General features: G+C 39.4%; 1 protein-coding gene across 1 annotated transcript in view; it reads left to right on the forward strand.

Moving 5' to 3' along the window:
* The window catches only part of LOC104525987 (serine/threonine-protein kinase 32B), a gene marked incomplete at both ends in the record, with an annotated part of 61,089 nt that overhangs the window by 12,990 nt on the left and 25,268 nt on the right, over positions 1-22,831 (forward strand). The window contains one exon of the mRNA XM_010169296.2: positions 13,032-13,069. Within this exon, the coding sequence (XP_010167598.2) occupies positions 13,032-13,069 (38 nt within the window). The remainder of the gene's footprint in view (positions 1-13,031; positions 13,070-22,831) is intronic.

Consider the following 22,831-nt stretch of genomic DNA (forward strand, 5'->3'; position numbering starts at 1 on the left):
GGCTTTTTACACGCCAGTGATCATGTTGTTTATACATCCATGGACTATAAATGGGAATATAGATACCTAATTCACCATAGAGCCTAATCTAAGTATCTTAATCTGAAAGATAAATCCCATCTCCCTTTTCAGTTGAATAAGCAGCAATAATAATCCTTATAATAACTTCAGTGCAAATAAGTACTTTAACAGCAGTTTCTCTGCATGGAGTCTAGTTTAAACTCACCTTCACCCATACTATATTCTTGTCTAGCAATCTTAACCAGGATGTTGCTACTACAGTCTGTGGACTCAAGTAATAGTGCCAATCTTTCGTTCCTTATCCAAGTTCATCAAAAGGATTTGGAATACTTGGCTGTTTTATTCCACATGATATGTTGTTGACATCTCTTAGCATAGGGAGACTTCTTAGAAAGGTGGTGTACTGGAATATGAGTTGTGGTTTGGGTCAAATGCAGCCTGTCAAGTCTCATCTGTCTTAAGCAGCAATATACAGGAATACAGGTATTTATTGCTCTATGAGTTTCTCCGTAAATGTTCCTTCTTAAAAGCATCCGAAGTTATTCTTAGATGTAATTTATTATATTACTTTCCATTATAGGTAAAGCTGGAGGTAGAAAAGTATTATGAGACTTCTGTTGAAAACATTAAAGATTGCTTGGAGGGAGCAAATGCAGCATAAAATCAGATATTTGCCCCTCTGTTTCATGGAGTTAATCCATCTGTTGGTGGATTTCACAAGACCTGCCAGCTGCTACTGACATTTAAGGTACTAGCAGGTCAGATTTTTTAATGATTTAACAAATACAATTATTTTTTTCAAACATAGACTCTACACCTTCCACCCTGGCCTACCGCAGCTCATTTTTACATAAATTAAATCTATAAAATATCCCAGAAGGGGAAGCATATGCAAAACATCAAAGCTCACTTGACTGTGGAAGATATTCTGCCTCCTCTCTGTGATATGTCTTGGTTATGTATATTATGAGTTCTGAGGTGGTCAGTTTGAGGAATAAAGGCCCAAAAACTTATGATTCTCACATCACCGGCACAAGCCAGCAGGAGGTGATGGCAGTGGTGAGGGTGATGGGGAATCTGACTTTCATGCTAGCATTTAGGGTTTCAGATCAGAGTGAAAAAGACAGCACTGCATGGTTTTTTTTCTGCTTGCTGGTCTACAGCCCCTCTCCCCACTGTGTTGCACTGCTGAAACTCAGATCAGCAGAAGCTGACCTCTCAATGGGGAGCTTCCCTGCTGCATTGAAGGGATTACTGCCCAGGGACTTGCTGAAAACCTGAAACCTTTGGAAGTTGCTGTCACCTTCCTTGGCCTGCATGTGAAGTCCAGCATGCTGGATCATACTTTAATTGCCAGCCATGTCAGCTGCAGTTAATTGCACTTTGGTATGGATGACGGAAATAGTCGTTAAACAGTGTGATATTGTTGTGGATACTGCTGTTCTAACAGACATCTGATAAACTTTTACCTTTATAAGTAGACCTTATAAGGCAAATCTTAGGGATACTATACTGTAATTACACACTATGAACAGTGGCTGACTTAAGCACATGTGCTTGTTTGGAATTCTGTATATTTTCATTCTGAGTTTGTCTGATAAGCTGAGCAAACTCTTGGAGATGTGGTACCGAATGGATCTACTCTGGTTTTGATGGAGTGAAAAGCAAAGGAGCAGCTATATGAATTTCAGCTGTTGCAGAACACCAAACTTACAATGCTGACTCTTTACAACAGATAAAGCCAAATGTGCTTATCAGTAACAATGCTCTCCTGACTTATCTGTAGGCAGAGGACAAATGTCAAAAATTTCTTCTGCCGTTTAGTTTCACACATGGATTTCTGCCTGTGTAAATTGGAAGAGAGTTTATGCCTTTTACTGGAGAGAGACTGATACTTGTGCAATTGCTTGCAGAGTAACAGTGAGTACATTATCTCCCTTATTCTTAGACAAAAGCTCTCACATGGTATCATGGAAAGAAGCATCACCATTACAATGTATATGCCTTCCTGCTGGACTAGGTAATTCTTTCCAAATGTCACACTCTGGTTAACGTCTAATGAGTCGTGCACTTCCCGTGGTTATCAGAGATGTCATTTGTTTTTGAAAGCTCATTCACACATATGGGTATGACCCTTGTACTTGTATGCCCAGAACGTCTCAGCAATACTTGACACTACAACACAGAAAATCGGCTGTGAGATTATCAACCAATTACTGCTATGTGGTGATTCTGCGTGACTCCTCCATGTGATCTGGAGAAGCATTTGGCTGAAAAGACTTTTTATTTGAAATGTGGTGATGTCTTGGCATCAGCCCACTGTTGACAGTTTTTCAAGGCTCCCCTCAGAGCTACCGAAAAGTTCAAGGACTGTAGTCATGTCTTGAGTTAGCTCTAGAAAGCAGTTCTAGCAAAGGAAGTGGCATATTTGTCACTACTTTGACTCCTTCAGGCAAGATGAAAACTAACCATTGGATTGCCTGCAAGTTGTTTGTGCTGGTTAATGTTCACTCGGAAAAGAACCAGTGTGTCCGGAAGAGGAATCCTAGATAACATAATCTGCCTTTGTTATGTAAAAGTTCAGTTTATATGGAAGGTACCACTGCAGCCATACAAACTCTGAGACATTGTACAGTGCAACACAGAGGAGGCAAAATACAGATTCATGTTACCCTTTGGACAAATATTTCTAGATTTTATAGCATATAAGGATCTTCAACTATTTTTATTACTATTGAAGTATATAATCACCTCTGTGATAAAGTCATATTGGATCTTTAGGAAGAACAATATAACAAAATATTCTGTGTTTAATATTTTTATTTTAATTTAATACCTATGCAAATTCAGGGGCTGAACCTAGCCAAAAAGGACTATTAAATGGCTATACATACCCAGAAATGTGAAAGGTTTGGTATAGGATTCCTGTTTTTAAAAAGGTCATTTTCTTCACCCTGGGATAAACAATATCTACTACAACTATTTCTCTAAGCTAAAATTGACAAATACAGTGTTTCCAAAGACCTTTGGCCATTCGGATGAATGTAGATATCATTACTGCCACCTATTGTTACAAATAGAGAATTGAAGATATTTTCATAAATGTATTTTTCCAAATGAAGATAAAACCGAAAAATAACAAGCTTGTTCCAGTTGAGGTATTTGTACATAAGCATGTTTTGCTGCCTTCTTTGGCAGCCTTATTTTTTGAGCTATATGAAATTGTCTAGTACAAGTGCTAAGAAAATCCAAGATCTTCATGCACACTTGATAAAAAATAGTAATTATCAAAAAAGGAACCACAGGTACCATGCTCCGCATCACAATAACATATTTCTATATATCTAGGTACTACAATCCCAAGCCTTGAGCCAGGTGTCCAGACACTCTTTAGAGGTACACAGGAAGAGGTTGGGTCTTCAGAGGCCTTCATGAGTGAGAGTTTTTTCACTTGTCATAATTATTACAGCAGTTATATTTTGCATACATACTAGAAAGTGGTCTTGTTGCCACACAGGTTGCCACACAGAAGGAAAAGGCTTGAAAGTGTGATAATGGGCTGGGTGATTAGTATCATATGAATGCACGCTACCAGATAATTAATTGGAAGTACTTATAGATTTTTTGTTTCTGCATTAAAGCCCCAGGACTGGGAATTGCAGAGAAAACAAAAGATTTCGAAGAAAAGAGAAGACTTTAAATAGGAAGGCCCATTTTTTTTTTTTTTAAGGCCTACTGATTTGTTGAGTATATCAAGTTCACAAATAATGCATCAAAGATTGTACAATAAGAAAATTACATATTTCTGAGTGGCGATGAATGTATTACTTGGGTTTGCATGTATAGAATCTTGTCAAAGGTGTTTCAGTTTTATGGAATGATTTTCAAATCCTGAAACCTTTACTAATTTTTTTCACACAAAATTCCATGGACTTATGTTAATTTCTAGATTTAGCAGTTGCCTTAGTGAGTACTGTGTGATTTGAATATATAATTAAAATACCATAAAACTATTAAAACATTATAATAAAACCAGATTACCTTTCAAGATGTAATGTTTATTAGTCTGAGCATTTCTTCAAGGAAAGAGTTAATTTTTTGAGACATCTGATATCTATCTATCCATGTACACATACTTATTTAAAAAAAAAAAATCTTCTACAAGAAGCTGATCATTCTGAAACTGAATCTGATTAATCACTGCAAAACTACAAATATGGCTCCATGCCTTATTTGGAGTCTGAAATGCAGATTTTTTTATTATTATTTTTTTTTTCCCCTGGATGGAAATGGGGATGACTAAGTAAGTTCCACTGGATGGAACTTAAACCAATTAATATATTAGGCTTTTTGACATTTCAGACTAGAATAGGACACTGGAAGCGATGCCCTTTGACATTGCAAGTCCTCTGTGTATAACAGACTTCAGAAAAAGCAAAAGAAAATGGCTGAGTTGATTGAATGAATTATTGTACCCTTTGCTTCTCAGAAGATAAATTTATTCATGGATATCCTGGCAGAAAACAGCAGTTTATTTTGCTTTCAAGCAGAACTAGTGGATCTCATCTGTGCTGGAATTTTCTCATTACTCAAGACAGAAATAGCTAAAAAGGCTGCATTCCTTTATATTTGTTCCTATAAATAGCTCAAATCAGCAAAAGCTATGCAACAGTAAAGTACCTGTGCTACTTGTCTCTTGTTGTCAGTGAATTAGCCCAAGTTTAAATACATAAAGATTGGGACCAGTACTTTAATTTATCGTCATCTCAGTCACTTGTTTCTGCATTTGCTGTCCACACCTATGACCAGTGGCTTTTATTAACAGACATTGTTTCCTCATTTGAGTGTTACTCAGACACAATGAAGTCTATTTCTGGACTTAATTATTCTGGTGGCTTGGGTGTCAGATGAGGTGCCCTATGGAAACACATCCATATTCATACAAATAAGGATCCACAAGATGTTTTTTTTCTTTACGGATCTCTCATAATCTAATACCACCTCTTAGCCAATTTCCAATTTTTCTAAAGTCTTTAAATCTCAAAATCACAGTGATTCACAGGGTTGTGTCATGGCATGGCATTCATTAGAGCTAGAACAGAAGGCTCTGAAGGTCTTTTTATGAAAGGACAGTAAGTAAGTTGCAGAAATTATTGGTGAGATCTAAGTCAGTGGCATGCGAACTGGCAATCAGATGTCTGGAGCAGTCAAAAGTCTTTCATTCCCACCCCTCTGATAGGAAATAACAGTAAAGAACCCCAAGATTCTTACTATGATTTTGTTTTAGTACCATTGAACATTTCTTGAAACTAGGAAGGATGTTGGTCAGGAACAAAAAACGAAAAAGACAAATGAGTGATGAGTTGTTGATGGAAGGAAGAGAGGATGCATCAGACTTCATTAAGGCTGTTTCCCAAGCAAGTGCTCTTGGTAAGTACTATGCACAGTTCAGCTCTGGAGAATACATCATTTCTATGCTGCCCTTATAGAAGAAAAACATCTCTGACCAAATTCTTCTCTTGGCTGTACAGTAGCCACTGTACACCAGCAAGTCGAGGGAGGTGATTATCCCCCTTTACTCCACTCTCGTAAGGTCCCACCTGGAGTACTGTGTCCAGTTCTGGAGTCCCCAACGTAAGAAGGACATGGACCTATTAGAACAAGCCCAGAGGAGGCCAGGAGGATGATCCGAGGGCTGGAGCACCTCTCCTATGATGACAGGCTGAGAGAGTTGAGGCTGTTCCGTCTGGAAAAGAGAAGGCTCTGGGGAGACCTTATAACAGCCTTCCAGTACCTAAAGGGGCTACAGGAAGGCTGGAGAGGGACAGGCAGGTAGTGATAGAACAAGGGGTAACAGCTTTAAACTGGAAGGGGGTAGGTTTAGATGAGATATTAGGAAGAAATTCTTTTCTGAGAGGATGGTCAGACACTGGAACAGGTTGCCCGGGGAAGCTGTGGATGGCCCCACCCTGGAAGTGTTCAAGGCCAGGCTGGATGAGGTTTTGAGCAACCTGGTCTAGTGGAAGGTGTTGGAACTGGATGATCTTTAAGGTCCCTTCCAACCCAAATTATTCTATGATTCTATGCTTCTATACTAACTTTTCCTTCATTCAAAACTTCAAGAAATTTGCCATAAGAAAACCTCACTATGTATGTACTCACTTTCTTTATGAACTACATACCTTGGACATGTGTATTATTTGTGAATCTAAATAGGAAATAGGAAGGAAATAAGGTCCCTTTCTGTAAAAATCAGAATTTGTTCATATTTGTTTCAGAACTAGGAGAAGATCCCTTATAATATATGATATGGTTCACTTCAGTGCTCTGATATAGTGATAAGTCTCGTGTGAACTTGAATAATCCGTATCTGAAACTTATATTACCCAACTCATTGCCATTTTTGTGGCTATTAAGAAGTGTTATACAGCTAATATTAATCTTAATTAAAATTATCCAGAGCTACTAATCTCTGATTAGTTTATTATTATGTGGCAGGTATAAGTTTGTGATTTAATGTGAAACATTGGTATGACTAACTAAACCTAAAAAAAACCCTAATAAAAATAAAAGGCTCTGTTCAGGTATATTCCATAGTATATAAATGGATCATGAGCAAACAATTGAGAATAATTTAATATTTGAGAGAATCAGGTACTCAGTAAACTGAGGTTATTGGAATTATCCCTGCCTGACTTCAGGTTGTTATCCAGTTGTTGTTTTTTACTGTGCTTCATTTTAGTGGTAGCAGCTGTCTTCTATAGATTTTAACACCCACATCTAATAGTCAGTGTAGACTCCTAGTCTTTGTATAGCGTTTCCTATATGTAAGAATACAACCTATGCCCACTTTCAGTCATGACTGTTGAGACTATTTTGACAAAGAGGAGGCAAACAGGATCCTGAGGGTCACTGTAGGTTAAAAACTAGTTAATGTGACTTTCTGTGATCTTAACACCCCCCAGTGAAAACAGTAACTGCAAATGCCTATTTCTGCATAAAGAAAAAAAAATATAAGAAATGAGCTGCATAATTAATAAAAGACTTTAAACTCAGCATTTCAAGGTTTATCTTATACAACATACAGTTTTATTGTCAGCACTAAAGAGAAAACAGTATGAGAGAAATGTTATTAGGGTTGAAACAATGTCTACTGAAGCCAGTGTAATCCCTCCATGGACTTCAAGGGCCTTTGTGTGAATCTTGTTTCTTTTACATCCTCATAAGAACGCAGAATCCATCTAATTTAATTTCTTTCTTGAATATTTTGAAACGATCTCTAAGAGAAAATTATTTGGTATTCTGCAAGGGCATAGGCAGCCTTAACTGTACACCAATGAATTTTAGTGATGCACATGTAAATATGGGCTCACCACATCCAGACTGAGACAAGCATGTCCTGTGACCCATGGAGTTTTACTGTCAATAGGCTCTAGGGCCTTACCACTGTCCTGGAGGAGGTTCATTATGGGCTGTATTGCTCATTGTAGTTTATAGGAAGCTGCTCAGTTGCTACTCCTGACATGAAGGGTGGAGAAAGCCCTCTTTGCTCCCTGCAGAACTTCACTTCAGGCAAAATAGAATCATAGAATGTTGTGAGTTGGAAGGGACCAACAAGGATCATCAACTCCAACTCTTGTCCTAGAATAAGACAATCCCAAGATTCAGACCATGTGTCTGAGGGCATTGTGAGGAAGTTCTCATTGACTGCAATGAGATCTCCTCTCAGTCTCCTCTTCTCCAGGCTGAAAGAACCAAGTGACTTTAGCCTCTCCTCGTGCGGCTTCCCCTTCATACTTTAGTCTTCATACTTCTACCACTTCACATAACTAATAAATATTGTGTTATACCTCTCCAGTGCCAAACTTCAGAGCATTTTAATTTTAACCTCCTTTCATGCTAAAGATGGGCTATTAATTCCTAATATTTTCTTCATAAGCATTCGAGCCCCATGACAGAATTTAACATGTGGAAGCTCTGAGTAGCTTTCAACTGCAATGGACTATACCAAAGACTCACTAAATTCCACATATGCAATTCTCTTCCAGGTCTCTTTAATCTTTCATGAACTTCCTTGTAACCAGAAGGAGAGGGAATAAGAACGATGGACTTTGAACTTGGATATATTTTTTTCATAGACTCAAAGACTAGTTCAGGCTGGAAGGGACCTCCAGAGGCTTCTAGTCTAATGTTCTGCCCAAAGCAGGGTCAGTCTTAAGATCAGACCAGGTTGCTTGGCGTTTATCCAATGATGTCTTGAAAACCTCCAAGGATCAAGAGTGCATGACCTCTCCACTTCTTAATTTATAAGTCTGCTTCTACCCTACTTAGTAACACCAAAAAGAAACATTGATGGAAGTGGTAATTAAAAATGCAGATAGTTGAACCCAAGTCCTTTATAATCATAGAGAGCCTCTCCAGTATGTTCAGGGGACTCTGACTGGCATATGCAGTGAACATGAATCAAGTCACGCTCATGATTTTCCTCCATGCAGAGGGAAAATCTTCAAGCATTGGGTGCCTGATCATCCTAGATATTATAGAAGATACCAATAGATTATTAATAATTCTTTCCTACTTGGAAATTATATGCAGCACCTTCATACTGTACTTTCATCCTACAGGCAGCTTTAGTTTGACATTTGTAGCTAAGGCAAATGAGGAAAGCTAGAAATGGTTTCACAGGCAATATCAAAAAGTGGCAATTAAACTGTGATATTTCTAATCCTTTTCTTATTTGTCCACACCCCTGGGTTTCTTGGGCCAGCTGTTGTATTACTTCTGCCTGCTCCTGTCACTGAGCAAAGACTTTGAGGGTTTCTCTACTCTCACTTCTATGTTTCCTTGATTTTTCTGCATATAAAAAGAGTTGGAGTAGCACTGGTACAGACTGAGAAAGTTGTGTGTATGAAATTATTGTCAAGGACACTGCTACAGCTCTGCTGGTCATTGCTTGGTGAATGGTTAGAGGGAAGCCCAGGGCTCTTCTGAATACAGACTGTGAGTGCGCTTGCTTCTTGAAGAAGTCCTTCAATTTCTCCTATAATCTGGTTCAAGATATTTGGATTATGAAATGAGAATTTCCAGTTCATTTTCTTAGCTAGGGAAATGCATAACAGGAAAACCCTGAGGTCAGGGTGCTGAATTTCACTCCCTGCTGTTTGAACATGCTTGCTAAGGGGAAAAACGTTTTCTGAAAAATTGACGTGTAGTCAAAACAGAATTTCACTTACTTAACATGTTTGAATCTGCTTAACTAAAGAGTTTTCATTTTTTAAATCCACCTTCCTACAGAAATAGTGCTTTCAATACTTAAATGAATTTAACTAGAGTATTTATTGAAAGGAACTAGCTGTCTTTTGTATAACACGTGCTGGAAGCCCTCTGTTCTGAATATATCCATTAACTTTAATTGAAAAACTCCTAGACCTGCCAAGTCTTCTCCTTGACTGTGTTGAACCCTTCCTGCCCTGTACCTAGCAGGCGGCAGTCGGTGCAAGGGCAGAGCAGTGGCTTCACCTCTCTGAAGTCTTTGGAGCTTTCAACAAGCTGCCTCTGGAGAGGAGAGGAGAGCTTTTAGTGCCACACTAAACTGTGAACATAACAGAGTGCAGATGGAAGGCACGGTCTTCATGGTGACCCTACGCTTTGCTTTCTCACCTGCCATGTGAATCTACGCATCACATGCGACTCCAGGCATGTGATCCAAAACCAGCAGCATCTTAAGAAACTTGTTTACTTTCTGGCTTAAGTTAGCCCATGACTTCTACTTGCTGTAAAAGCATTTTAAAAGAGCCTATGGTGAGATCTGAAGCATGGCTATGAGTCTATGAGGTTGCCTCAGTGACTGAGGGGTTTGGCTGCTCCGTGCAAGTTGATACAGCCTGTTGTACCTGTCCCCAGCTACAGTCTTGTGGCTGAGCAAAATGAGGAAAGTTGGCACAGCCCATGCTGGGGAAGATCCCTTAGGTAGGAAAGGCTCTATGGTCTGTGTGCATCTGTATCAAGTATCAGCCACTGCCTGAATTAATCACGGAAAGATAAGCATGGATTTTATTTTACCACTCAACTATCTGAACATTACAGATGCAACTACATGAAGAATATATTTGATGATACATACAGTTGTCAAGTGGATTTGTCAATGTCTTTTCTGTGGCAATAAAAATGTATAGTCAATTTAATGGTGCAATACCATAGCCAATATTCAAATTGTCTAAACTCATCTTAAAAAAAAAAAAGATAGAAAAGGCGCAGCCTTGTAATGAGCAATCCCTAGGTGCTGCAGTAGCTCATAAAGCTGAATTTCTCCTTTTGATGAGATTTATTCTCAGTGAAGTACTAATGGTTGTACCTATCTGATTCTTAATTTTTATGTTCTTAAACCGGGGAAAACAGTTTGGAGTGATGTTGACTGTATTATAGAATTTTGGAAGCCACAGAAAGGCCCTAATGTACTTGGGTGTGACCTCCAATCTTTTCACCCATTTGAGAACCATAGAGTCATAGAAATATATCCTATCCTATAGGATTTCCTACAGTGATTCAACCAAAAAGAAATTTTATAATATAAACAAAGATATTTAATCCTACAGTTCGCCTATAACTCACAACTTCACCCATATGAAACCAGAGGAAGGAGAGGTTTTGATATGGTACATGATATGACAAGTGACCACAGGGGAGAGGAAAGAGACAAGTCAGAGTTCAGAGGTTTGTGGCTCTGAATCTCTGGGAGAGATTTCCCATTATATTACACATATAACTAGAACTGCTGCTGTATCAGGCAGTTATAGGTAGCCAGCAAGTTGTGCAGAAGAAACACAGTATTTCACACTGAAATATTGGTATAATTTTAAATTTCCACCCCAGATGGTAATTCATAGTGCGATCCTTTTCCTTACACAGACACACACACATCCTACGTTATTTCCAAATGTGCAAGGAATGATTCAAAGTAATTTCTTATTTATCCTACATTTCCCCAGCTGCTGCTATTCAAATTGTAAACATAATCTTAGTGTACTTCACAATTTCTTATGATTCTCAGGACAGGCTGGAAAACATGGAATTCAGAATACTAAACTGAGCTTCCTTCTTTTGTCAATAAAGATGTGGATTTTGGGTGATGATTGAGCTCATATTATGCAAGCAGTATACATATTTTAGTTGCTATTGCTGTCTGATTCCTCTGTGATGTTTACTTTATGAGTCGTTCTCTAATTTTTTTTTTTTTTTAAAGTGTTCTGGTGTAACACATTTTCCTTTTGTAACATTTCACTTTTTTCTCTATTCAATTTATGGGCATATTGGAAAAAAACTTTTTAGTGATATCTGAGTATGTATTAGTCTATATTTCAGTCAGGGTAGGATTTCCTAGGAAATATTTGAATTTGAACAATCAAGCCATCCCTTGGCTAAAAGAAACTACACAGGTGAAAGTGTTTGGAGTTAATTTGCAGACTTATTTAACAGCTTATTTTGACAGTTTACAATGCCTTGTCTTTTGAGATAAGCAGAAAATTCAGCCCAAGGGGCAAGTGTTTGGCTCAAGGCAGACTGATTCATCTCCCACTCTGGCAATGTCACACAAAGAACATGGCTTTGAAGTTGCATGAAGCACAAGCTGCCAGTTGGTCTGGTTTTGCTGGGATAGAGTTAATTTTCTTCTTAGTAGTTAGGATAGCTGTGTTTTATCGTCAGTGTAGGATTTGTTATGAGAAGAATGTTGACAAAGTACTAATGTTAGTTGCTGCTGGAACTCAAGGCCATCGTGTTTGGGTACTTTGCAAGTGCAAAGGACTGGGAGGGAGGAGCACAGTAAATAGCAAAACCCCAAACTGGCTTTTGGACGTGCCAATGAAATATCCCATATCATATCACGTCATGTCAGTACATTAACCAGGGCTGACCGGAAGACGGGGGTATTCTCTTGGGGATCACTCAGGCTCGCTCTTCCAGGGTTTAGGTTTTAGGACTGTTTCTGCTCTGAGATCATTGGCTGGCACAGGCTGGGCATCGATTGGCAGGTGGTGGGCAATTGCACTGTGCATCACTCATTCGTATATTCTGTTGTTACTGTTGTTATCATTATAACTTTATTTGAACTAGTAAATAGTTTTTATCTCAACCTGTGAGTCTCTTTGCCCTTTTCCTTCCAATTCTCTCCCCTACTCCCTGGGCAGGGTAGAGTGAGAGACCAGACTGTGTTTGGCTGCAAGCCGAAAGGGTGAAACCACCAAACCAGTGAAAGGCAGTACCACACCACCCTGCCATGTTACACTCACCAAACCACAGGGTGAGCCAAACCAGGGACTGATCCAGGTTGGCAAAGGGAAGAGATGAGTTTCCCCAGCACAAGTCAACACCAGGAGCAATGATGCTGGATCAAGAAAGAGGGTGAGAATACCCAACAATGGTGGGGAAAAGGTGTTTCTATCCCTCCCGAGAGCAGGAGAAGTGTAGGTCAAAGGAAAATGATCCTGAAAGTGCAGCTCTTGGGCAATGTTGTTCCCTTGTGTTGAGAACAGCAGAGTTGAGCTGATACCTCAACACATCATAATCTCCACCCTCCCTTATCGCTGCTCCTTTCCCCAGCATAGTACCTGTCATTACAGCCAGCCAAGCAGGGATTCAGAGGCTAAAAGGAGAGCTGACAGACTTACCCAATTAGCATAAGATAGCCAGCAGGACTCTATGATATTTGAATGATCATGCAAGTGAGCACGGCAGATTAGCGGGGTCTGGCAGAAAGGGTAGATCACCAAGGTTTCCAATAAAATTATTTCTTGGGACCATCAGATGCAGAGCCCCTGAGGCAGTCAAGCACCTCCTAGATGCAAATCTTCCATCTTGTTGTTCCCGCTGCTATAAAGAATAAAGAACACAATGTTGAAAACCAAATCCATGTCAGTGCTAACCATATGAAAGCAAAACCACATTAAATGGAAACCTAGAGAGCCTCTTTAGTATGTTATGCCTTAGTATGCTTTCCTTTCCTTATTTTACAGGGACATCAAACCTGACAACATACTACTGGATGAGCATGGTAAGTGAATATGGACTGCTTTTTCTCAGATGACTAATTCTTGAGATCTCAGTGACAAGCTCATTACAAGCTTTGTAAATGAGCCTCAGATGTTGGATTCCTGCCTAAATCTGGACTTTCTCTGCAAAGTCCCTCTGTCCACCTTCTGTATTTTGTAATTTCCACTCCTATTGAAAAAAAAAAAAAAAAGCAAAAAAAAAAAGCTTATCTGACACTTGCAAGACTTGAAGAAGGAATTTAATATGAATTGAGACCACCAGGGACACCTGATAAGAAGAAGTTAATATTTTATTAACAGGATTACTGTGAATCACCATAATCCACTTTTAGAGGCCTCCCAGTAGAACTGTACCAAGCACTTATTTTCTCTTTTAGAACTTCTGAAGGGTTAAGAAATTTCATATAGCAAATTATTTCTCATGTAGGTATCTGAAATTACTTTCCTAAATTTAGACACAGAGCTTGTAAATTTGCCTCTGAGTCTGCAAAATTTTCATGGCTCTACATGTAGGTCTCCCTTAAATTACATAAAAAAGACTAGGCAACATAATCAGCTTTGAACTTTCATGAAAGTACTAATTTGATGATCTCAAACAAAAAAGGTGTGGTATATATATAAAAAAACAGTTAATTTCTTTAAACTTATATTTTATACATATATACTGTCTATGAAATATTTTGCTCAAACCTTATGCATATTTTTGCAACTGTTCATAGGAATAACATGAGAAAATACAGGTAAAGGTGGCACTAACCTTGTATCAGTTTGAACAGAAATAAGTACAGGAGGAAGACTAAAAGGAAAAAGGAGATGTAGGCTTGACACTGTGGGAAAATCTTGTACTTTGTTCAACTCAGAAATTGATTAAAAGCAGTTAATCTTTGAGAAAATATAAACTTGAAGCCATGCCAATGTTACCATCATCTTTCAAAATCCATTATAGAGCTGCTGGGTATGCAAGTTAAAGTTGATTAAAGAGGTAACATTGCAAACATTTGGAGTTTGCCCCTGGGAACATGGAAGCCAACAAAGCTAAATAATGCTGGAGTTTTAAACCATCTAGAACTTCAGAAATTTAATGTTTCAGACCCATAAGTGTTAATGTTCCCTGGTCACTAATATCAGCAAATAGGCATGAAATAGAAATCTCTTGTCTTTAAGTCCTGGGTGAATTAAAGATGTCAAAGGCAACGTGAAATTACTATGAGTGTGTTAAGTCTCTGATTGACAGTGTTTGAAGTATGATTGCCCTTTTCTCTCCTTGAACCTCATCAAGGTCAATTACTGCACAAAATCAGCCTCTCGTGAGAGCTTTCCTATGCAGGCTCAAGTATTGCAGAGAAGAAACTACACCAGAATGAGTGATACGCTGAATAATAAAGGGGCTTTGGTGATTATAAGCTGTTCAGCAACAAAATAACCTGTAGCCAGCTTGGAAACTAGCCCCTTTTCTGCAAAGCAGCAGATACTACTCCCTCATAGCATACCCGCAGACAAGTGGTGAGGCAACCATGCTTCTCCAGACTTGAAAATAGACCTCGGTCAGCAGAATTAATCGGCTCGTGGATCCTTGATTCACAGACCTGTTATGTGATTGGGAGATGCAGTTCTCTCAACCTGGATAAGGGTCCACACACTTTAACTCACTAAATGAGGTGACATCAGTAGGACGGGTGTCTGTACTGTGCTCAGCACCACAGACTTCTTTTACAGATAACTGAAAGACATAGACATGCTTTAGATCATCTGATCTAGTTTGGATGTCTGCATTATACACGGGTATCTATTTCTCTTTGGTGACTAATACCTAAAAGTTTTGAGTAGAGATGTAGATCTCCACCTTAGAGATATGGGTTTTGAGAGATGAATGCTATCCTTGAAGTCCATAAAAGCTTTGATGAATTTGGAACATAGTAACATTTCACTTAATGGAAAAATGTGCTGAATATATGCACCATAAATATGCTGGGCTGTAAAGGAAGCATAACAAATTCACCTACCATGAATCTAACCAGGTGCACAGGAAGGAACTTTATTTTAGCCTATGGCCTCTAAGATGGCACAACAGTTTCCTGTATGCTTGACTTTATCCCTGGGTCTTTCTTACAGTTCATTAAACAAACTGTGCTTACACAAAGTGAATTAAATTTCTTTGACCTCACTGAAGAAACCTATTTTGGCTGAAGTTAAAGTGTAGTGTTAGACCATCCACATTGCCTTACATCTTCAAGCAGCTAAAATGACTGACTTTCATAACATATACCAAGATAATAGGTCATAGATATTTCTGCTCATTAAAACTAGTTTCACTACAATTTATCTGTATGGTTTAGGAAACATATCTCAGGAATACAGAACTACTGACAACAGGAGATTTTTCTTAACTCATAAAAATGTTCAATTTAACTTACAAAGAAAAAACCCATGAAAATGTATATAACATATTCAAAACCATTCAGGCAGACAAAGTCTGAATTTTCACCTATACTTTTCGGCAAAGCCACATCTCAACACTGCTGAGCACAGCTTCAGTGGAAATACATGTTTGATGATCACAAGAAGCATAATGCTACATAACAATAAGGTAGTCACCTAAAATAGTGTTCAGCCCCTACCAGAAGATGATTGCCTGGTCTCCCAGAGAGATTCTCCATCCCATAGAGGAGTTTCCTCTGAGGAGAGAAATTAGGGATCGTTTCAGAGTTCACCCTCTGAATCAGAAGCAACCTCTCTAAAGAAATGAATGCTGTCCATAAAGCTCTTTTGCTACATTTCCTCCTCAGCTTTCCCAGAAAGCTCTTCCTCTTATGACTAACGCTACTCTCTAAATTTAGTACTAGTGGTCTGTTCTGCTAACATGCATCTGAAACAGAATTATTCCAGTGATAACTGAAGGGACTACCTGATGGTTCAGGAGAGCTATTATTATTGTACTGTACAGAGAAAAGCATTATAGAATTCTCTTAATAACAGTATTCTGCTTCCTCTACTATCCCTTTCATTTTAAAGGTTTAAAACACAATAACAGAGATGACAGCGTTTAGAACTGAAAGCTGGAAAGTCTGGTCCATGTTGTATTTTTTTCTGAAATATAAAAAAAATTAAAGATGTCTTTAAATCTTTCCATGATCTATTAGCTATGATGTCTAAGGAAATGTGAAATGCATAAAATGCAGAAAAACAAGCAGTGGCAAAGAGATTAGTGCATTGCCCTTTTTTTTTTTCAGAGATGATAACATTATTGCTATAGCTATTTGGTAGCACCATTGATATTAACATTCCTAGTCATTCTGCAGAAATTATGAGGCTCTACTTTGACATCTGGGTTTTGCATTGTGCAGAGTGACCACACCATAATTACACTGTTCACAGAAAATTTGCAAGTGTTTGACAAAGTTTTCAGAATATCATTTCATAAGATCCAGCAAGATCCCTACTTGGTTTACTGAGGAAGAACTCCCTGCTGGGTTAAACCAAAGACCTCGACCAGTATTCTCTCACAACCAGTGGTAAGAGGAGATGGAGCATGCCCTTTGCCACTTGGTTATCAAATGCTTCAGTGCTTCCTATCACCCACAATTTTTGTATCAGGGCATTAGAATAGCTCTGTATATTCCCTTTAGAATTTGGATGAATCTTTGTTAATGAGTTTGTCTACTACTTCTTTGAAGCTGCTGCTCACATTGGCCTCTACAACCTCCTGGATCAACAAGTTGTAGAAGTTCACTTTCCTTCATGAAATAGAATTGTTTTCATTATGTGTTTTGAAACATTCTTTTTTCAAAAGAACATATTTTACTTCTAGAATTGCAGGATTTAGTGAATAATAGCTTACAATCACAGTCTTCATTATATTAAAAAACCCGTTCAGCACTCTCCTGACTGCTGAAGAGCCTCAGTCTTTTTAATTTCTCCCTAGAAGGCACTGGTCCGGTCCTTTTGCCCCTCTCTTTTGGCATATGTAGTGTTACAGACATGCAGGCTTTCAGTTTCAGAGCAGAAAAGCAACCATATTGGATCAAATACCCACCTAGTTGAGTTTCTCATCTCCAAGAGTCTCCAGAAAATGAATGATAGAGCAGGATATAAAATGAGACAAGTTTTTGTGGTGCTTCCCCCATGAATGCACCCAACCTCTAGCCTTTTGTGACTGAGACATTTCCTGAGATGGATATGGTTTCCACACATTTAATACTTTCAGTGTCTTTTCTATGGTCTTTTCTGATGTTTCCTTGAGTAGAGGGAACCTTTAGCATCCTTAACATCTCATGGCAAAGCAGTCCTTAGCTTAAACACAAATTCTGCGAAGACTCACTACCTGTTTGTTCATTTTAAAGGTGCTACCTGCAAATTTCACTGAATGCCTCCTACTCCTAGTCTTGGAACTGTTTCCTGATGGTTCTACATAATGAAATCACAAACTTAATATTTCACTCTTAGACTTAACAAGAGTAATTATATTTTATTAGGTTTGGGTTGGGTTTTTTTTTAGGTGGAATTTTTGCATTTTTTAGTGATAATTTCACTCAGTAATCATTTCTCCTATGAAGTAGCAAGGCAGATTTAAGATGCCATTCATATGTGCCTTTCTATATATGATTATATTGTTTTATGATCATCCATTTTCCTTAAAACTCTGTTTCCTTGATTACATGAGAATCTCAACCTTCGTTTGAAAACTAACAGCAAAATTGAAAGATGCAGCCAATGAGTGATCTTGGTCTTAAAACCAAAAATAGAATTAAAAAACCCACCCAAAAATTGAACCCCAGTGTTAACTTCTGTACAACAGAACTGGCAACATTATTACTGTGTGGTGATGCCTGGGAGACATAAAGTCTCCACTAAAGATACACCTGATATGTCTGCATTAGGACTGGTCCTTATCATACCCACCGATGGTTTTCAGGGACTGTATCTCATTTAACCTTCTGACGCTGATTAACAACATGAATGTTCTCAGCATAATTCATTCACCTGAGCTATCTACACTTTGAAAATATATTTAAAACTTTTACATGCCTACATGGCCATTAAATGGCCTACCCTTTTGAAATGCACAACCTCGCTGAACCCAGCTATAGCTGTACAATAAAGGTTTCTAACAATCTCCCTGATGATAAGTGGCAGACTGCCAAGTCATGCCAAGTTCACGTGGATACAAGTCTACACTCCTATACACAGCACAAATGAATCCAGAAGAGGCTTTTTTAAATTGTTCATAGGGTTTGACCTTCTGAGGGCAAACCAGATCTGAATTAGGTCCAAAATGCTATTGTATTGAGATTTCCCATCAGTTCTGATGCATGCTGAGTCGGTGGCATTAACTCCACTCTGGTATTTCTTCTCTCTGCCCTCACATTCACCCTTTTGGTTTCAGACTGAGAAATTCAATGAGGTTTGAAGACATGTACATTTTTCTCTGCTAAATGTTAGTCAGCCATCCTCAGCCACCTTTCAGGACTTGTTTTAATTGTCATTATGATTTGTTCAAAAACTAAATAATAGTCCAAACAAAGATCATTTGATGTTAACTTCAGATACTGGGATTTCAGGTCATGTGGAAAAGTGAAGCATAAAAGCCATACAGCACTTCTGAAGTGCATCCATAAAGCTTCTCCAAGTCATACACTGTGCTGTAAGTACTAGCTCAGAAATTTTCCCTGTTAAAGCCTTAACTGGAAGCTGATGGGGGGAATACAATTTTGAAACAATTTCCACTGAGATATTTTCTGCTTGAAATGTACTTTCCGCTGAGATACTTTCTACTTGCAATGTACCTGTTGGTGCAGTTAAAATCTGCGCAGTCTGGGATGATTTGAAAAAGCCTCTCTGCAGAGAGACAGAGGAATGTGGTCATTTGCTTTTTCTTCCCTTCTCTCCACCATCATTTTATTATCATATGGGGTCGTGCAGCTATGGGAATTAAGCAATGAGCTCTTTCCCACTGAATTTAGTTAGGTACTGCTGAATCTGTTGTGCACTGCTCTCCTTCACAACTCTTAGAAGCTAAACCCAAATGGCACTGACATACTGATTGGTTCAATATTGTACCCGCTACCTGACAAGGGAACCAGGGTACAGACTTGGTTTTGACTTTAGCTGTTCACAATAATATCCAGAAAGGGAGATCAAGTACAAAGTGTGAAGCTCAGATGGGAAAAAGTCCCCATGAACTGAAATTTTAGGAACAGCATGAAGTAGCTAACATCCCAGCATATTTACTGCAGCAATAGCAACCTTTCCTTTTCCTATATGCAACAGTTACAGTAAAAAGATGGATAGAGGCTGATTAGAAAGATTCCTCAAGAGAATTGGGATCTAACTGTCTCAAAATACTCACACCAGGGATGAAAATTTGAAAAACAAAACAAAATAAAACAAAACAAGTCACTAGGTTTGAAGATATTGAAACCATTCAGTGATATGCCCAGGCAGGCAGAGCTCTGCCTCAACTCCCCTCCAGCCCTCCTCCACTGCTGGCAGGCACAGGGGGGTCACTCCCCACCACTCCTGCTCTGGTTCAAGCCCATACACAGCCTCTCTTCATGCCTGTGGTGTCAGGAACCAGTTTGAGAACTCCAGGTTCAAGCCTCGTTTGACACAGGTTCTGGATTCCCAAAAGACAAATAAAGGTGCATCCACACCAAGCAATCAGATATGTGAAAGAAATTTCTTTATTGAACAAGGAACAAGGTGGTGTGTATTGTGAAATTTAAGTGAGTGAAGAAAGATGGAAGAATGGAAAAGAAGAAAGCTAGAGAGATAGGAGAAAGAAGGAAGTCTCACCACCCTGGGTTCCAGCCATGAGCAACAGAGATTCTTCTTGCATTATTTCCTAATGGTGATGGAATTGTCTTCTTTTCTTCTGCATCGTAGATCCAGGATAGTGGGGATGTCCCACTGATGGCCAAGGTTGTGACCTTTTATTTGCTCCAGTTCTTAAGGGCCTTCCCAGTGGGTGGAGGTGACTGGCATATCGATGCAGGCCTAATCAGTCTTTCCAGGCTGGTCTGGAAATGAGCCTAGTCCACAAGGTTCTGGAAATAGGCTTGGGGGTCCCTGGTGATTGACAGACTCCATAGAAGTCCCTTGGGGAGGGACTTTTTATAAGGGCAGTTAATGACAAAACAAGGGGAAATGGCTTCAAACTGGAAGAGGGGAGGTTTAGATTAGATATGAGGAAGAAATTCTTCACTGTGAGGGTGGTCAGACACTGGAACAGGTTGCCCAGAGAAGTTGTGGATGCCCCCTCCCTGGAAGTGTTTAAGGCCAGGTTGGATGAGGCTCTGAGCAACCTGGTCTAGTGGAAGGTGTCCCTGCTGATGGCAGGAGGGTTGGAACTAGGTGATCTTTAAGGTCCCTTCCAACCCAAACCATTCTATGATTCTAAGTTCTCTTTTGTCATTTGGTAAATGTACAATTATCTCCTTCAGGCCATCACCATCAGTGGTCCTCAGGTTGGAGACTGGAGTTTGGAGACAGAACAATACTCTACCCTCCAGCAGAGCTTGTTCCTTATCAGCAGCTCCCATTCCTTCTAGGTCTCCCTTTTCATTCTTCTTATCAGTCCCCTTGGTCATCAGAGTGGGAGGGTAGGTACAGGAGCCTGCCTTTGTTTGCTTACATGTCTTTGGAGTTGTTTGAGGCATATTTTTAACAAAGTTCTTTTACCACGTGGGCCATGGGGTGGCCCTGTGATGGAGAAAAGCAAAAGTAGAGTTTTTCTAGAGGTACAGACATGGCTTTGCTGCACCCTGCCAGATGTACAGGAGCTGCCTGCTGCTCCTATATCAGCAGCAGGATGCAGAGGAGCTATGCAGAACCTACCTTCCCAATCCATCCCTTAACTTGCTAAAAGGCGTTTTTAACAAAAACCATCAACCAGTGTATACAATATTTCATGTGTGCTATTTTGGTTTTGTTAAATGAAAAGAAATCTAATAAAAAAGAAAGAAAACAATGCACTGCAGGAGAGGCAATTTTCATTGCAAATCAACTATTTGGATCAGTCTGAATAGATATTATGTGAATAGGTGTTCTGCAACAGTCTATCATGCTGGCAGTCTAATAGGGAGCATCAGTTACAATACTGTCATTTAAATGACAGAACTTTATATTTATCTGTCAGAAAAAGAGAAAGTATTAGTCTGCTGAGCTCCTTGCAGCTTTTCATTCTACAGTGTACACTGAATTGCTTGAAACTAAAGCCATGAGGTGGCTGTATCTGGTTCAATTACAATTTTCAAGAAGTCTTCTGCCATTGTTTTTTATTATTGCAGAAATAAATTGCAAACATGCTACACTCCAACCACCAGGAAGGAGGAATACCACCAAATCTGATGGCAGGGTGGGCTTGAACGCTAATTCTTGTTATGGCAGCCTAAACCGCCCACCCCTTATGAAGTGGTCACTTTCATCTGCTCACAGTTTTTGCCTGCCATGTGCAGATGTCTTCCTGGGCTGGGTGTCTTTGGAGGAAAGTGTCAATAAAATATAAGCAGTTTTTCTGAGAAAACAGTAGAAAGTTTGAAAATCATTTCATTGAAAACTTCTACCATACCTTCCATTTGGAGAAACAGAACCATAGAATCCTAGATTTGTTTGGGTTGGAAGGGACCTTTAAAGGTTGTCCGGTCCGACCCCCCTGCAATGAGCAGGGACATCTCTAACTAGAACGGGTTGGCCAGAGCCCCATCCAGACTGACCTTGAATGTTTCAGGGATGGGGCTTCTACCACCTCTCTGGACAACCTGTGTGAGTGTTTCACCACCCTTGTCATAAAAAATTTCTTCCAGTCTAAATCTACCCTCTTTTAGTTTAAAACCATTTCCCCTTGTCCTACCACAACAGGCCCTGCTAAAACATCTGACCCTGGTGACTACAGGCCTGTAAGTCTCACTTCTGTGCCTGGCAAAATTATGGAGAAGATTATTCTGGGATTTATTGAAAACACCTGGAAGACAATGCAGTCATTGGTTCCAGCCAATATGGATTCATAAGAGGAAAGTCGTGCTAGACAAACCTAATTACTTTCTACCACAAGGTTACCCACCTAGTTGACCAAGGGAAGCCAACTGATGTAATCTTTTTGGACTTCAGTAAAGCCAATAATCTGATACAAATTCCCTATGAGTAATGAATAGATTTTATAAAGTCAACAAAGTTAATGACATGCCAAGAACTGTGGCCCAGCTTATGTAAAACATCTCCACCAAAGACCCTGGGACCCTCATATCACTGTTCAGTACATTTGGATGCAATTTAGGTGCAAGTAGCAACAGGACACACAGGTCTAAGCCAGAGACTTGAGAGATATTCACTAAATGTCCAGCACATAGACAGGGTATTGACCTGCTTGCTGGGGTTCCCAGACAGAAACCATCTACCCATAAATTAGAGAGCTGGGCAATCACCAACTGTATGAATTTTAATAAGGGCAAGTGCTGGATTTTGCACCTGGGACGTGGCAACCCTGGACACACACACAGCCTGGGGAATAAGAGGCTGGAGACCAGCCCTGCAGAGAGGGGCCTGGAGGTTCTGGTCAATGGCAAGTTGAATATGAGCCAACAGTGTGTCCTGGCTGCCAAGAGGGCCAACTGTGTCCTGTGGTGCATCAAGCACTGCATTGCGAGCTAGTTGAGGGAGGTGATTGTCCTGCTCTACTCTGCACTGGTGTGGCCTCACCTTGAGTACTGGGTACAGTTTTGGACATCACAGTGTAAGGAGGACATAAAGCTACTGGAGAGTGTCCAGAG

This window comes from Antrostomus carolinensis, unplaced genomic scaffold (genome assembly GCF_000700745.2).
Source record: "Antrostomus carolinensis isolate BGI_N321 unplaced genomic scaffold, ASM70074v2 scaffold3546, whole genome shotgun sequence".
In the NCBI taxonomy this organism is placed as follows: domain Eukaryota; kingdom Metazoa; phylum Chordata; class Aves; order Caprimulgiformes; family Caprimulgidae; genus Antrostomus; species Antrostomus carolinensis.